The 18620-nt window shown below is 43.3% G+C and overlaps 1 protein-coding gene across 1 annotated transcript; it reads right to left on the reverse strand.

Annotated features, from left to right (window-relative positions):
* Positions 1-2586: 2586 nt before the first annotated feature.
* Positions 2587-17893, reverse strand: REC114 (REC114 meiotic recombination protein). Its single transcript, XM_078592532.1, has 7 exons — positions 17674-17893; positions 17041-17367; positions 13782-13871; positions 12690-12782; positions 10370-10555; positions 9094-9171; positions 2587-4757 (listed from the first exon to the last, which is right to left on the reverse strand). Exons 2-7 carry the CDS (start codon positions 17353-17355, stop codon positions 4581-4583), a joined length of 939 nt encoding a protein of 312 aa, XP_078448658.1. The 5' UTR covers positions 17356-17367; positions 17674-17893; the 3' UTR covers positions 2587-4580.
* Positions 17894-18620: the final 727 nt, after the last annotated feature.

Below are 18620 nucleotides of genomic sequence, written 5' to 3' on the forward strand. Positions count from 1 at the left end.
AACACATCAAAACATCTGCCCGTTATTAATTATCGTAAGTCTATGTAATCTTGGTCCGCATATGAATGTATTTTCATTATGTTCAAATGGCACTGGAGGTTTCCTTGATTTTAATTATGTGCACAGCACAAGCGTACATATGTCTTGAGGCAGAATAAATAAAAATATGGTGCTCAACATTAAAACGAATTATGGTATGGGCATCGCATAACATGTAGGTCAGTTTTGCAACCAATAACAAACACTCCGATTCCAACCTTAAACCCCTAACATATAAAGCTTCAAAAAAGGGGTTATGAACAGAAGACTTGTTCTTGAATTCATTAGTTCAAATCCCAAACAGGGTTAACTCGCAGGAACAGGTAGAGTGTTGCCAATTGATGAACGCCGTCTGATGGAATGTCATCGGTGGTTGGCTTATCGTTCAATAAAGAGCAATCAGGATATTTCCACTTGAGGTGTTGTTCTCGTATCCTGCCACCAGTCATGTTTATCCAGGACACGGACTCTTCTACTTACGAACATTCGACCCAGTGACACAATTCTAATTCCCAGCCATGCCTATCAAAGGCGGGCAACAACTGAACTCGTTCCGTGATCACCCCCCCCCCCCACCCACCTTCAACAACCTGCATTGACCACCATGGTGTGGTATGGTTAACCCTCCACCCCTTTTGACTGACATTGTGGGCAGGCATTCATCCAGCAGTGGCTTAAAGGAGTAACAAAATGCATTACTTCTCAGCACATCATCTCGCAATCCAACACTTCCAGGTAGCAGCTGGCCACTTCCCAGGCTGTCTGGCAGTCGTGTGGAGCGAGCTGCCTTCACACGCAGGTCTACAGCTGGCGCTCCAGAGTGGGTCTGATCCTGCTGTTGCTGCAGCTGCAGTCGAGATGCCATTGATGTGATGACATTGTGGTCTCTGAATGAGCGGATGAGAACCTCAGCCTCCAACTGCAGGGGCAAATTGAACATCTGTTGCAATTACAGCAATAACCTTCATCGGACAAACAGATGGGCGTTGTGCATGTGCACAGTGCAGGTTAATGTCACCGGCGGTGCAGGTACGACTTACCTTACTGATCATCCGACAGGTCTTGGCATTGAACTCAACCACTCCGAGTCTCTGCAAGTGCTTAAAATGCAGGCTAGGACAGGTAATGATACTCTAAATGTGGGGGGGGAGGAGATATATTTTTTTAAACATTAACTGCAAGATACAGATTATAGGACTGTATATACGTTTAAAGAAAAATGGACCACCCCGTAAACATTTTTCCACTGACCAAAGTCAGAACTGCATTGTTTGAAAATTGAAATTTCCCGCACATACCTTCAGATTCATCTGTGTACATTTTTGATAAATGCGTGCTGAAGACTTGAATAAAACCTGCAGAGTAAAGTTCATCAACGTGCAGTAACTGCAGTGTCCGGCACAAAGTAACGAACTTGGCATCGCCAGCAAACTTTTAAGAAACAAAACACAATCTGTTGTATGTTTTTTTTGGCCCAAGTGCACAATTTATTTAAATATAATACACGGAAAACTTGGTTGTGCGTGTTGATAAATAATGCACTTATACTGACCCACTGTGAATACAATAATTCTGCTACCAAATACAAGACGTGTTTTGTAATTCCATGCTAAATGGCACATTAAGTTGCAGTTGCACAGTCGTCTCGACACAACGCAGCAGGATTAGCAGCACAAGTACATCACCATCTATCATGATCAATCCACTGTCGGATGAAGGCCTCCCTAGCGGTTACCATCATGGCCCTGCAATTTAGCAAGCGTAAGTGTCCAGCTCTCCGATGTATTTTTGGGCTGTGCCGCGTGTTTCAGCATGGATATCCAAAGCTCCAATCGTGTGGAGCCAAATGTCAGTCATCACGCCGATCAAAATGCGTTGCAACCCAAAAAAACGCATCAAGACTTCTAAGCACACGTGACATGCATTCGCTCGTTTACCTTGTTTCGGATTTCCGTGAGAGGAATATAGGAGTCCACTCCGATGACGACCGCATGCACCTTCACACCGAGGAGCCACTCACTCCGCACGCTGGGCGTCACATCCGTCTCGTTCATAACAATCGTCGTGTACCTTGCGCAGGCCTCTAAAGTCAGTCTACAGTCGGGAACCCGGCGACGATTTCCAAGATAGCCGCAGAGTCGCAAAAGTTCAGCCGAGTTTTCAGGCTCGCCACATAAAAGCTGCGGGCTGTACTTCTATACACCACCGCTAAAGTCTAACCGAACGTCCGTTTGGGTGATTTTAGTTGATCTTCAAGCAACCAACAAGAAGTTGACGCCACACACAGCTGCCTACATTCAGTACATTTGTCAATAACTCGGTTTGCAAACTGCACAAAGCTGCATTGGGTTCGCGAGCTACACGAAATGACTTGGGTCTAAAATTGGACACGTCCGAACAGTAAGACAGCTGCCACTTGTGAAGCACAAGCCACACACACTGAACACGTGACTGGCTACATACATGCTGGGGTATGGGCTACAGAGTTAAAATTAACACCGACTATGTCATTAGTGATCTCGTAACAAAAAAAAAGAGAAAGAAAAAACACTTCAATGGGTTTAATTATTGGCATTGAAAATATCACTTGTAGAAGCTACAACAAAATAATTCGGGAGCTTTATTTTGGAAAAAAAATCTCACATCCGAATAAAGGAACACTAATTTCCACACGGGCGACAGATTTTAACAATGCAGTGCTCTTGTTTAATAATACTTGTCTTGTCTTTTGCACATCACCAATTGCTGAAGAGCACGTGAACACATTTTTGCACGTGCAATAAGTTCAAAGTACATTTTTCATAAACGTGTGATAGAAATCTGTTTGCACAACCAAGATTTGTTCACTACATTCATACTGCAACACCAGGAATATTCTCAGTCTAACTTTGCTATAAATAATACCGTCACTGCATACCAGTCGTAACTATTCATAGCCACGAGTCGACAAAAACACACTATATGTTTGTTCCCTCAATGCACCTTGAAACTAACGTGAGCAGGTTACACATTTTGTAGCTGAAACGCACGCTACGCATGCGTAATTTCGTTTAAAATTTAACTCTGCAATTACCCAAATGTAAACACACCACTTGGCAGACGTGCTTTTAATATCTGCGATGTAACATCGTGAAAGAGATGATTAACAGCGACGATGAAATACCGCATCGCGTCAAACTGCAATATAAGCTATTAACAACAGATGGAGCCGTCTGAAAAGTTTATGGTAGAAAAAAACAACCGATCACCAGGGGGTGGAAGGATGGCATTGATTCGGCAATATCAATAATTAAGGATAACAAATTATAGGCATCGACCACGTGTGTACGAATGGATGTTGTCCAATTATGCTAATTATATGTGAACGTTACCTTGCGGCTAATTAAGCCACCAAAATGTACAAACATGGCGGTGAAAATGACACGAACTAATTATTGAATTGATCCTCAATTGCGACGAATGATCGAATCGCCAGGTGGAGGGGGGGGAGGTGGATATGTGGTGGAGGGGTGAGTAAATCGTTTTAGCTCAGCTGAACATATGTCACTGGCATAAACCATGAATTGTAAAGCTTAACAACTGTCAAATGTCCTTCCCCAACATGTAAGGTTAAGGACACATTTGTGAGTGACCAGATATGAGCTATGATGAGAGATTGAGGACCAATTAATTTCTATCAATCACGAGGTGTACGCCACACCATTCGCTCGACCTGCCGTCAAAATGTTACCAGGGGTGCACGTAAGATGCATCCATTCTTTCATTAATATCTATTCTCTAAACCTATTCATGCACTTGCATACATCCGATCTTCCTCTTAATTATTTAGGATTTACACAACTTACATGCACGTCTATATGTTAATCTTACATTTAGGATAAATTACTTCTTCGGATGGCTGATATTGATACGGAGCAACAACTAGAATTTTACACCGAGGTGGTTGAGCCAGATAATCGCATCAGGAGCAGCGGAGTGGTGTATTGCTGTGATGCTTCCTTGGTATATTTGTGAATCAGCGGGCATTGAGTCGTTCTACGTTCTGGGTGACCACAATCGGCACACTGGAGTTTTTGATCTTGTGCATCATCCAGTATCTGCATCTGCCGTGGTTTGTGTGGCTGCGATTCAGGGTTACGGCCCAGAAGCTAATGCTTGGAAAGCATCATCATCCTCATCGTGCTAATGGTCTAATTGAGTAAATACAAACTCTTAGATTTTTCTGTAAAGTCACATAGGTAAAAAAATGAAATAAAAATTAATAAAAAATAAAATAATAAAAATCACGACGTTTCGGAGGCAACACAAGTCTCCGTCATCAGGTGGGACCGTCACAGCCAGATTTGCTGTATCAAGTGAGGCAGGAATTCCAAGATGCAAGTTCTTAAATACAAGTTAAGGGGGAGGGGGGGGGGGGAGCTTATCAGAATGTGGTAGCCAATGAATGGAACGTATTGGGAGGGGGGGGCGGGGCTAAAAGATCCTTGCAGTCACGAAAGCTTCAAATCTAGAATGAGTAAATACAACTTCCCGGGAGCTCTTTATGGATCCTCGGCGATGATCTTGGTCAGCTCTTGCTCCACACGCTCGACGAGGGCGATGAAGTTGGGATCGAGCACACACAGTCGCAGCAAGGGCCCCAACTGCTGCGCGGGGAAGTTGGGCGACTGCAGCGATGCCAGGGGCCTGAAGGGTGCCGTGGCCGCACCTGATGTCAGCTGACAATGAAAAACCACAGGGAACGGAGGAGGGTATGACAGGACACATCCGTTACTTCGCGGGTGTGCTGTATTGCTCTCCGATGTGTTTTTCGGGTTGCTTGCGCCGCGTGTTGTTTGGCACGAGTCAAAATCAAGGATCTTGAGACGAAACTAAAAGTCTAAGCGATTTCCTGCCCAAATGAGCGGTGAGGCAGTGCTCGTCTGCCATTTATAGCACCGAGCCAGAGGTGAAAATTCCTCATTCTTATGGCGGGGTCGTATACCTGTAAACCCCTTATCAGTGCCTACCTTATTACAGACCAATTCAGATCTTATTGGTCACCCCGTGCCCCGTATCAATCTCAACGTTCATCCTACAAAGTCCCATCACAAGGGAGAGAAACACAAACAAATTGACAAAAAAATGTGCCCGTATTGAAACGGCTGTACGCCGTATGGACCTCAAAACTCAATTTCCCTGTACAAGAATACGGGTAAACCGTATGGGTTTACAGCTATGGGGTGGGCAGGCTAATCCATAGGACAACCACTGTTGACTTCTCCACAAAGTGTTACCTATTTTACAGGCGATGGGCTGATTCAAAACCAGTGTTTGAACTCGCAAACCTTACGATTGAGAGCCGCTCGCTCTGCGGAGGAGCCGAAAAACCGTGGAAGGATAGCCGACATTGTATTTCCTTGCTTTCCTCAATGTATTTTTAGGCGACACCATCACCGAGTGCAGCTTAATGTCAGTTTATCTTCATACCTAGCACAAGTACGAATACTAAAGTAGGACAACAATGCTCTCATCTTCTTGGTTCTTTCGGTAAAGTCACGTAGAAGGGAAATAATAAAATAATAATAATAAAACATAATGAAATACAATTCTCACGACGTTTCGGCCACAACACAAGCAGCCGTCCTCAGGTGAAGACGCTGTCTTTCCGACAGACCTGTTCTTCACTTGAGGACGGCTGCTTGCGTTGTGGCCGAAACGTCGTGAGAATTGTATTTTATTATGTTTTATTTTTATCATTTCCCTTCTACGTGACTTTACCGAAAGAACCAAGAAGATGAATCCCTGCAGTCATGAAAGCTTTAAATCGAAATTTAATGCTCTCATCGTTACATTTAGCTCAGAAACTTATCATACAAGCCCCACTGTATATTTAATACAAATCTGCTTGACTGTGTTGCCATGTTACAAAGATAGGAAAAAGCGATTTTCTAAAATACGAGGCAGCTGCATCCTTAACATAAATCATTTTAAATACTGTGCTGTACAACATTGCCATGTGGCACTGTGGCATCATCATGTAAATCACACCATTGAACGATGCGATGTAAATTCAGGCCGCGTGGCTTGCGGCTAAATCAACGGCACCGTAAAACACCGAACCTTGTAACCCACAAGCGGTTTCGGACGATACAGCGCTGAACACATCATTTACCAAACCTTGACCAGAGCAGCCAAGCACACCACACCGCGGCAATGTATTACTGAAGAGACTTTTTCCCATCTGCTTCTGGCTAGATGGGAAATCACGGTGTGGCCAGGACACTGAAAGGTCGGCAGTTCTTGGGAGAATATTTATGGCTTTAGCACCACACTGCTTCACTGGCTCCGAAATGACTTTTAAGAGACAAAGATAGATTTCTAAATGCCATTGTAATGGATTGCAGGGACACAATGTTTCGTACACGTACAACATATATAGTGTATACATACGCCATGCATGTATAATCCCGGTTATGCAGTACACTTTTTTTCTGTTTTCAAAACTGCACGTTTTTACAATGAAGACTTTTTGTTAGGCGGCGCACAAGCTCCGTCTAGACGCGTGAACACTAGACAGTTGTAAGGCCGCGCGGACTTACAATTGGGAGCAACGGTCTTCCCCGCTCAATGCTTCACGCACGCTCTGGTCTCATTTTACAGCAGCGTTAACAAAACTCAGCCAAAGCGCACACCAAAGTGTAATCAGATCAATTGCGTAAATATAGTACGTGTAAATTGATGGCCAATGCATTGGCACAGCCACAGCAGCAGTTGGTAGAACAGCGGTGTGTGTAATGCTCAACAGCAGAGCTGCTTAATTCTGTACCGACAGAGAACGCCTCTTCATGTCAACCATCTGTCAGATCGTGCTTACACAACGCCATCCTCAGAGCACGTCCAAGTGAGCAATGTGCACGCCCTTCGAATAAATTCTAAACTTACACGTGTTTAGCCACTGATTTGCGGCTTTGAGCCGACGGCTGGCTTCAACGGCAGTGGCGATTCTCTACACGGGCATGAATGCCAGGGGGAAAACTATGGTCATCACCACCTTCATCAACTTGGCACTTATATCTCTGTTCAGAGGTTGAATAAAACAAACTTTTTAGGAAATAATCTTGAAATTCCATGCATTGATACATTGTTATTTGCCCGCACAGTCACCACCACATCAATAAAAATACAGCGTATATATGCATCCAAGAAAGCTCAGTTTTTGAAGTTTACAATTGACTTAATTTCATACCCTTTTAACTTTGCGTACACACACATGTACAACCTGCAAAGGGGTTGCCGCTAAAATAAAATCTACAGCCTTGTGCCACTTGCACTCATTCAAATTCTGCAGCACAAATTCATGCACCACATTTCAGAGATATTTTTTCCAACAGTTGATGAAGAATTCCGTAACATAAATAGCATGTTTGCTCAAAATGGATTAAAAAATTTTTTAAACACACGGGTTTTAATGTATGCACATTACTAGGAAAAAGCATTGGAGGGGAAAAAACGAAACCCTTGAAACCTGAACTGCTCTTTATGTCCACGATATTTTTTCATCACATCCATTGCAGGAGTCACCTTCAGCGATCACCTGCCTGCCACTGAGTTAGCCGCTGCCCTCAACAAATCGTTACAGGCATCTACAACTACGGGATCGCACAACTTGTCTCTCTGGCTGCCAAGTCTTTTGAGTACTTGAATTTCCACACAGGCACTGCGAAGCACGATTGTAACCCTTATGGTTGTGTATAATCAGGATCATAAAACACATTCATGCGGAGGGAGCTGGTAGGAACGTTGGGTTGCTCGGTCAATGGCCAGGGTCAACGGCGGCGTGGTGTATTCCGCAAATATGGCCGACTGTGAGGGCGGGCACAAGCCGGCGTGAGTAGGTTAAACGTTGAGTTTTATAAGGGCACCACGGGATGACCAACCCCTCCCCACCCAGCCCCACCCATCCCACCCCCCACCCAGCCCCACCCTCCCCACCCAGCCCCTCCCCACCCTCCGTTCTCCACCCAGCCCCACCCCTCCCATTTTTGGATTAATGACGGACGGACACAATATTCCCCTGTGGGCTGGTGGAACCAGGTGGTTCCTACCAGTAAAAATCGATTTATTCTACAGATATACTGCACTCAATTAACATGCAAAAACATGTCACAGACTTTAAAAGGATCGTAACCAGTCGCTATATATATTTATCCTGGAGGAATTATCATCAGCCATAACTTAACACTTGTGGATGGAGGCCTTCCCAAGCCGTCACCATCTCTCATGGTCTCTCAATGTCACAATCCAGCCAGCTCCAACGTACGAGCTGATCTCATCGCTCACGCGATTGATACCGTCTTTGGGTGCGTCTCCCTCATTTGTCTACCACTGTCCTTAGTCTGGACGAGCAGTCACCTCCGATTAGCACGGTTGGCTACGTGCCATGCGAAAGAAGTTCAACATTCATACATACATGACCCCTCCTTGTGGCATGTCGTGTCCAAGTCTGCTTAGTTTTATAAACAGTCAATGCGTATGTTTTCTGATCCGTGTGTTCCTTTCCTATCTCTCAATGTATTTCCAAACATCCACTTCGACATCGGTTTTGTTGCATATTTTCATATTTAAAATAAATGTTTTGTCAATTTCTGTATTCATGATCTGTATGTCACCGCAGTTAATAAACCCAAAACAAAAAGTCTTCTTTAGGCACATTGGTACGTTGCTATTAATTGCTGAATTCAGGAATAACTGAAAGGATCATACTCGTATAAAAAAAACACATGGTGGTAAAGGAAGTTATTTAAAAGTCCACAGCTGATGAGTATGACCACACAGTAAACTATGCCGCGAAGTAACAGAACCAAGTAAACAATGTGAGTTACAAAGAGCATACATTCTAACAATGCAGCATTGTCCATCGTTTTTTCTGCAATCCCCCCCCCGCCCATCTTCACCAACACACACAGTGCAGTGTGTGAAGTATGGTTAAATATCCCTTACGATCCACAAGGTGTGGGTGAGGCCCCCATCCAGCAGCAGTGGATTGATAATAAAAGCAGGCTGTACATGTACCTTCGCAAGCTGACTCATGGATGCAGTGCCATCTGAGAAGTGCACTTGAGGCAAACTCCCAGTGGGCCGAGCAGGTTCCTCCATTTGGAACAAAATAAAAACACACACCGTTTCAACGCATTTTTGCAAAGAGGTAATGGTAGAAGGAAGAGGTTGTATCCTTGAAAATTTGTTTTTGCATACTGCACTGCTGGCAGAAAATAGCCTCCACTAGAGGGAGTTTTAGAAAATACACTGGCCTACTCTTCGACGCTGGCAAGACACCTTGGTAAGAGGTGACAGTACCCACACTTTACACCAGCACACACGACTTGCCGATCAACTAACGGTGGTGTACCCATTTATACAGCCGGGTGGACAGAGGCGGGGGAGATTTAAGAAGCTTGCCCACTGTTTCAACTGCTGAGCCAGCTGATCAATAGAGCTGGTGATCTCTGGATTGCAAGTGAATAGTGTGATAAATGTAAGTTTTCACTGCCACGCTGGTAGACCAAATTGTGACCTTTAGATTTTCAAAGCAGTACACCAACACAAATATTACAAGCTATACCTATGGCTCTATCTCAAGCACTGATACTCTCAATGAATATAGTAACTGAAATAGTCAGTTATTAAAATATTCAAAATCTGTCTCACTTTAGTACAATTAAAAATAAATATTCAAGACTATCAAACATTTATTTACATTGTATTTAAAATATCTCAAGAAGAAGCTGTTTATAACGTTGAACCTCAATTACATATAATGTGCTCCGATTTTTTTTCTCATTTATACATTCAATGCATAACTTACTTGAATGTTGTCAATAATTTATACCACAATGGTATAAATTATAAATTATACCACAATGGTATAAATTACAAGGAATAACTGCGCAAGCTGTATTGTGTCACCATTATTTACTGGAATGTGAACCAACAGCTCTTCGTTTCGTTTAACACGTCGGCTTTCATGACCTATATTATCCATAAGAGTTTTTTTTATTAGATCACGTAAATATAAACGTGTCGTTAAACCCGCCACCACCCGACACAGACAAATCTGGCTGTCGTTTGATGTTAGTTGTAATTACCGACGAACCGCTGTACTCAAATTGTAAACGTTGTGGGTTTACTCTCCAACACACCGGTGTGCTGTACTAGTAACGAATTGGCATGTTTTGTTTACGTAGCAAACCTTCCTAATTGGCTGTGTTGGGTGGTGGCGTGATTAACAACACATTTATATTTACGCCATCTAACCCAAAAAACCTCAATTATGGAGGTTTCCGGTTACCAGTAGATGATGGGTCACAGGCTGTGGCTTCGTGAGATCGCCACCAACTTGCTTCTCCGCAGGCACCGCTGTCATCTTGTGAACCCTTATGAAGTTAGAGAGGACCATCACACAGCTGGAGCACTGCTCTAGGGCTTGCTCTTTGGTTTCTCCGTACAACTTCACTCGAAACGTCCGCCCTGCTGTCTAAGGGTTACAAAAAAATACAACACGTGACTTGCAGTTTTGACAAACTCACTTTGCAAAGTCAAATACCAAACAAAACAGCTCTTGAAAGTTTACCAGTCTGGAGTTCACAACTTCACGTAAAAGTTGGGGGGTCAGTGCCGATTGCAAGTTATCTTTATAGCTGAAAAGTGGGAAGGCTTTGTAAAAAAGGTCAATACCACGAACCAAAACATCTCCTTTGTACAAATAACTATACTGTAGTGTAAAATCTTACCCGGAAAATGTTTTGGAAAATCATTTATAAGACTGCCACAATACCTTTAAAAAAAGTAAATGTTCTTGCAACGTGTAGAACATTAACTGTTTAGTATCCTGCGCAAACACATCTCTTAAAACATTTGTGCCTGTTACAATGAAGCTATTGAGGATGAATTGTGTTGTTTTGTACCGAATAGGTCGGCAACCGCTGTAGCAATGTCAAGTTTATTTGAACTTAGAATATCTTACAGTATTAAAAAGGGTTAAATTCAATGATTTTTTTAATGCAAATGTAAACATTTAGACCTGTCCAACAACAACAGATTATTATATAAAACATTAAAATGCACGATACAATATGGTCAAATCAATAACTGTTTATTTATCAGTCTAAATCACAATGCATCTATAATTTTTACAAACTGCCGCCAGCTTCAAAGGCTTTTATGAAAAAAAATCTCAAGCATGAAATTTGAATTAAATGCAATACATGTTTTATTTTTTTTAACATGGTAAATTCACTATTAAACATTTACCTCTCTTAAACGGCTTTGAAATAAAGTACTTGGATGTGTTTATTGCTACAAAATTAAGATTCTATTTTTAACCAAGGCCATTTTTGACCACATGCCGAGATCCTGAAATCCATTGCGGAATTATTTAGACTGCAAAGGTAATTTCAAAGAAATGGCACTGTTCCACTAATGCATACTCAATCTTTGAAATAAGACAGTGATCTTTTAATGTACAATACTTTGGACGCATGCCAAACAACCTGATCCTTCAACTTTACCTTTGCTTTTCTGCAGCCAATACACAGCAACAAAGAGAAGCTATAAATTGTCTACATAAATACAACGAATAAAACATGTAACAGACACCACAGTAGACTGAAATATGAGTAATAGACACTGTAACAGGACTGCAAATTGCTTCCATTTACTCATACATTTAAATCACATCAATCAACACCATTTCAATCAATTTCGGGTGGAGTTGGCTTTGTGAAAAACAAACCTACGCGCGCTCCATTGTCACCAAATGCACAGTCGATATGAACATTTTGTACAATGCGGGGCATTTCAAAATGTGATCTCCAACACAACGTGTTGCGGTTAAAATCCAGCATATTACGCATGGGAATTAGATGAAAACGCCATTTCCCTTTTGGGGTTACTTTCAAATACAATACATGCTGAAACTGTGATGCCAAGTCTGGGTTTCCAAAACGATTTTGATTAAATTACACATTGGTTGCTTCTCTTGTGCCTCCAAAAATGTCCAGATGTTGCCCACACACTATGTATGTGCTTGTAATTTGTAGCCATGTGCACAAACACATCTTATAATTGATTGCTTTGGAATCTCTTCTCCCTGGCTCGTAAATGAAATGGCAACATCCCCACACCCTTTACATCTTGGCTAGTGATGCGCACCAATGCTTAGGGACATACTGCAGTCACTCGAACGGTCTGATGAAATAGCAATGTCCACTACACCATGACCAAGAAAAAAAGTGATCTACTTAACACAAGTGTTTTGCCGACTTATTGTATTTCTAACATATACAGGGCGATCCATTTAGAGATATGCCACTTATTTCAAACGACCTTACTTTTTTCTAAAACAAATGATTAAATATTGTGAAAGCAATAGCTCCATATTTTGCAGGGGAGAGTGTTACAGAGATTTAATCGGTGGATTGAGTTGGTAGAAATGACCATGGATTGGAATAAAATGCTTTCCGTTTAATTTCTAAACATTTTAGTGGGGTATCTATAATTGTATCATCCTTTATTATTCAATTATACGCTTAATTCCGAGGTTACTTTTCCATGGTGTTGCTCACTGAAATTGGAACTGGTTAAGAAATAAGGCAATTAAATAAAATTACCTTAACTTGTGTTGAAAAGAAAACACATTCTTCCTTTTGAAAGACATGACACAAGTTTGTCATGCACGGTGCTTGATAAATGGAAAATTGTTCCTATAAACAGAAAGAGACATTAATCACATCATGAAATGTAGGCACGTGTGTAAAAAAAAAACTAAAATACAATAATGCAAGCAATTACTGTTTAAGATATTTAGGTCATTTGTCGTAACTTAAAACCCCATGAAACTACATTATTCAATTATAGTACAAGAGTAACATTGTGTGGTGGAGCGGTGATTTAGCAGTTAGTGTACTACTGCGCTATAAATACTGGCGGCCTGAGTTTTATTCCGGGCCTTGGTGGCAAGTTTTGTCTGAACTCCCTTCACCCACCTACACCCCATGACTGAGGCAGCATGAGCCCTTTGTCCAACTCTGGATTGACAATGAGCTGTGAAAATGTATTTTTTTTATACCACATTTGACATATCCCACTGGATGACTACAATAACACGTTAATAAATAATGGCATGTATAGTCTGTGCCACCTCTTAGTTACATCTTGTTCTGCCTTACGTGGTTATTTAAAATAAAACTGTAGCCTGGGGAAAGAAAAGTACCAGACTGTCAAAATATGGGCAGATTGACTTCTAGATGTCCTTCAGCATTCACAGATTAACTGTTAAAAACATTAACATCCACCAACAACTCTACACATATATTCCAATTTTCACCTCTGTTGACTTTACAATATAAATGTAGCCTTAGCGGGAAGGGTGTATGTTTCTCAGTAGTGAACACTGAAATTCAACTGTCAGCTAATATAAAAAGCCAAATGTTATTCTGTGCTAAAAATACATGTCCATGATGGACCATCTGGCATCAGGTCCCACCAACTCAAAGGAATGGACTTGCAGTTGGGAAAGCATTTAGCCATTTCCACCAAGTTATACACATTATCAAATGGGTATCACCATTTATAGACAATAAGATAAATTAATTGCAGACTGAAAATTACAATTTGGTGAAATTATGTCCGTACTTAAAACGAAAATGAGTTATTTCATATCTTCACACTACATCAATTGCCTAATTCTAGTGTGTTCTTACCAGTGCAGTTTCTCCATCCATTACCGACAAATTACCAGACTCGGTGATGGACATCAAAAGCTTCCTCCGCTTGTCAGAGCATTCAAAATCCTGCACGAATAGACACTCATCTCATCTTATTTCGGTAAGTCTTATGTATACAGAAAGTGATATGGCCTGGCTATAATGCAAGGGTATTAAAGAAAAGCTGTTGGGAATAATATTGCAGGTGGATTATAAAGAGACTTTAAAGAGTTCTGCAACACTAGTGTTTCGATTTAAAGCTTTCGTGACCGCAGGAATTCATCTTCTTGGTTCTTTCGGTAAAGTCACGTAGAATGGAAATAATAAAATAATAAAAATAAAACATAATAAAATAATTAAAATAAAACATAATAAAATAATTCTCACGACGTTTTGGCCACAACGCAAGCAGCCGTCCTCAGGTGAAGAACAGGTCTGTCAGAAAGACAGCGTCTGTTACCGAAAGAACCAAGATCAGACGCTGTCTTTCTGACAGACCTGTTCTTCACCTGAGGACGGCTGCTTGCGTTGTGGCCGAAACGTCGTGAGAATTATTTTATTATGTTTTATTTTTATTATTTTATTATTTCCATTCTACGTGACTTTACCGAAAGAACCAAGAAGATGAACACTAGTGTTATTTGAACATGTCCTCTTTCAGATATAACCTTTTACCTGACCCCAACTCCCATTGGTGCAACAATGCACACTCACTCAACATTAGGGTGCGGAAGCAGAATTTGTTTTTCATTTGCACCATACCACATTTGGTAAATTGTCTTGTCAGGTAACCCAAACAGCCCAAGCGCCCAAACAGGAGAACATCCACATGACACCAAGGAAGACAACACAGGCTGCTGCCATGCAGTGTCGATCAGGATGGACACATCTGAAAATGTTTACTTTTGTGTGGGTACGTGCAATAGGTGCCACAAGCTGTACCAATATATAACCACTTTTAAGCTGCATTTGGGGAAAAATCTAACTATGCGTGAATGTCTACACATGAAGATGAAAAATGTAAATTGCCATCCAGAATTAACCAATTGTCACTTCAGTAAAATTACCACAATATTATAGCATCCATAGTGCTGAGGGGTGGTGCAGGTACAGCAGTGGTTTATGGTTAGCGCACTGCGCAATTGACCCTGCTGGTTCTGAACTAAACGAAAACAAATTTATTTGACCAGGTTAGACCTACTGAGCTATATTGCTCTTTTCCAGAAGCGACCTGGGCACAATTGATAGTTCAACATTGTGACTTGTGGAAATGTATAGCAGCCAAATACTCCTAAACGCATGTTGATTCTAAATGCGGAGCGAAAACCTGAGGATCCCAAGGAACTAGCCGCACGACTACATGTAGAGAGACACGCAAACTCCAAATATACAAGCGTCAGGGTCGAGATCGAACCCACGACCTCCTCTATACCAGGCGAGGGATCTAACATCTCGCCACCGCGGTTCAATTATATTCCATGACCCACGAGTGATGGTCTGAACCCCTCCTGGGCCCCCTCTTCACAAACTCCCACTAACCAGCGTGCTGAAATAAAGTAACACTAGCCCCCCACTACACTAGCCCCCCACTACATTAGCCCCCCACCAATGAAGGACAACGTGGGGAGGGAGGGGTCTTCACCCAGGACCCGACTTACATTTTGGCTTTAAGTGCACACTAAAAAATGTAATATGAATATAACAATTACCTTACCTTATCTGATATTTGAATCCAGTTTAAAAATATATAGAATTGACTAATCCTGTATTTCTTTACCAGGAGCGCAAGCGTTTCAAAGCACACGTTTAAAAAGATGTAAATCGACAAATACTCTGAAAGGGTTAATACCACAGCGGTGAATTAACGTCGTCGTTGTTGTTGGCAGTGTAAAGAGAAATGAACTAAAACGGCGCTCACTAAACACGCCATGCCCTATGATTAAAACGCCGAGCGCGGAGCAAAGTAGCCGCGGGAAATTGCACAATTTCGATAAATCAATGCGGTTTATTAAGTGTTTATGCCCCCCCCCCCCCCCATATCCTCGGCGAAGATGTTCACCAACTTTGCTACTAACACTGCCCAAGGAAGTTTCCCCACCAAAACACCCCCCCCTCCCCCCCATGTAACATTTGTTCGACACAATAGCTGTTTAATCGCATTGGGTTTTTTTCTTCCAAATCATCTTCCCTTTCATCTTCAAAGCGTAGAGAACAAATTAAAATGTACTGCGGATTTAGTCAATGATGCAAACTTGCCCACCAAAGATATTGGGAGTCCGTGCGATACTATCTTGAACACGTCTTAATAGCTTGGCTTTTTCAGTAAACAACATCTTTGTTTACGTGATTAATATCACAAATGTTGAGAACCGAGAACGCGTGTTGACAAGTGCGGTTATGTAAATTAAAACGATTTAGATGATGCAAAGTCCTCGTGAAGGGTGCTTGGTAATTACTGATTTGCAATGCTCTATTCCAATGCACAATACTGACGGCGTGGATAATGAAGATGACGATGGTGGTGATGATGAGCTTGTCAACCCTTATGGTTTACCCCGTGTTCTTGTACAGATAAATTTAGTTTTCAGATCCATACGTGTCGATACTGGCAATAGAACACGCTTGTGGTGTATGTGTTTGTGTTTCTCCCTTGTGATGGGACTGTAGGATGAACGTTGAGAATGATAAGGGGCACGGGGTGACCACTAAGATCTTAATTTGTCTGTAATAAGGTAGAGCACTGATAAGGAATTGACAGGTATGGAGTTGGTACGAGTGTAGACGTGTAACCGAGGACGGTGTTACTGATGATGTTGAGATGCTAGCGGTTAAGAATGGTGGTAATCAGTGATAACGACGATGATTACCTGTATGGGTCATGATACAATAACTGTGGTGATGTTTAACATTGGTAACTAGTTGTTACAGCATGCAGCTGCCCAAAACAATGATGCCGACGATGACAATATTTCTGGTGCCGATTATGTTACATGCTCGAGATGACGATGATGGTGATGATGATGATGAGTCTCAACAACGACGATGATGATGATGATGATGGGTCTGAACCATGACGATGATGGTGGTGCTGCTGCTGATGGGTCTAACAACAACGACGACGATGATTAATGGATGGGTCTAACAACAACAACGATGATGATGATGCTGCTGATGAGTCTAACAACGACGACGATGAAGCTGATGAGTATCAACAATGACGATGATGGTGGTGGTGGTCACGCACGATAATCCGTACCATCCACGTTGCCGCCCTCTGCAGCAAGCCCGCGCCCGCCTCGACCGTGACCCCGGCAGGCCCGAGGGCCCCGGGAGGCCCGAGGGCCCCGGGAGGCCCGGGGGCCCCGGGAGGCCCGAGGGCCCCGGGAGGCCTGGGGGCCACGGGGCCCGGGACGAGGCGGCTGTAGGCGGAGAGGGCCCAGCCCTGGGCCCTGAGCGGCGGTCCCAGGGGCCGTGAGGAGCAAGCCGTGGGGGCCTCAGGTGTAGGCCCCGGGGCCTCGCCCGCAGCGGGATCCTGGCCAAAGGCCTGCCTCAAAGTGTTCCTCCTCTGCATGACACGCTGGGCCTGGGTGGTTCGCGATGTGAGATTCAAAACGAAGGAGTTTAAAAACTCGGGACTGACTAATAAAATATGTTGAGGTGAACCGGCGTAACCAAATATTGATTAACGCAAAGGATGTGTGTGGGGGGGGGGGGGCTCTATTCACGGCGTTGCCCCGTGCACAAGAACATTACAATCGCTTAACGCGTAGGCTTTCGCGAGCAGTATTATTAATTACTACAATAAGAATTGCTTTATTGTTGCCGAATCGAATTGCCGAACGTTGATCGCAACGCCGTGAAGGGTGTGGGCGGTACAGCGTGAACGAACCTTTCACGACGAACAGCGGGCGGCCCAAGTGTCATTCACAACCACCAACAACAACCACCACCAACAACAACCAACAACCACCACCAACAACCACCAACAACAACCAACAACCACCACCACTACCAACCACCACCACCAACAACCACCAACCACCACCAACAACAACAACCAACAACCACCACCAACAACAACCAACAACCACCACCACTACCAACCACCAACAACAACCAACAACCACCAACAACAACCAACAACCACCACCACTACCAACCACCACCACCAACAACCACCAACCACCACCAACAACAACAATCAAAGCCGCAAGATCGCCACTGGGTGGCGGTTGAGTCGCCACGGCGCTCGTGCCAGGCTAGGTGCACCATGAGGCTCGTCACGTTGCAGTGTCGGAGGCTACACAACTGCTTGGCCGTCACCAGCAGCAGCAACCGCGCCAATACGAATCGAAGTCTTCGGAAACGTCCACGTGTCAGTCAGTAACCCACACTTAATCATCACCAAATTCACCACCAAGGACAACGATCCCCCTCCGTGTAGCTCTTTAACAGGCTGTTGGGGAAAGTCCTTGTGAGCGAGCACCTACCTATGAAGGCCGGCACAGCACACGGATGCGTAGGTGGTTAACACTCCCTAATGCTGTTTTACACCGCACCAGCTCGTCAGTTAAGGCCGAGTAGACCTACGGGAAGTACAGGACCGGTTCCGATATTCGCCACCGATGTCGGTTGGCTCTGAACGGGAAACGAACTCGGGTCGCCGGGTTCGTGGTGTAGTCGGTGCGCTAACCACTACGCGTCCGCTCCCCACTCACACTCCTCTACTTACGCACATTCGACTTACGAACTTTCAGAGATACGAACAAACCTGTCCCCGATGTCCAGTTGCCTGTTCGGATCGAGAGTCGTTAGTTCAACCGCCGCGCAATAGAT

The sequence above is a fragment of the Lampetra planeri genome, chromosome 3 (assembly GCF_965212315.1).
Source record: "Lampetra planeri chromosome 3, kcLamPlan1.2.h2, whole genome shotgun sequence".
NCBI lineage: Eukaryota > Metazoa > Chordata > Hyperoartia > Petromyzontiformes > Petromyzontidae > Lampetra > Lampetra planeri.

Coding starts and splice junctions, on each gene's coding strand:
- REC114 (XM_078592532.1), bottom strand. CDS start 17,355: ATGCAGAGGAGGAACACTTTGAGGCAGGCCTTTGGCCAGGATCCCGCT. Junction 10,556..12,689: donor TCTTTTCAACACAAGTTAAG/GTAATTTTATTT, acceptor TGTAACCCTTAG/ACAGCAGGGCGGACGTTTCG. Junction 4,758..9,093: donor CCATGAGTCAGCTTGCGAAG/GTACATGTACAG, acceptor TTTCATTGTCAG/CTGACATCAGGTGCGGCCAC.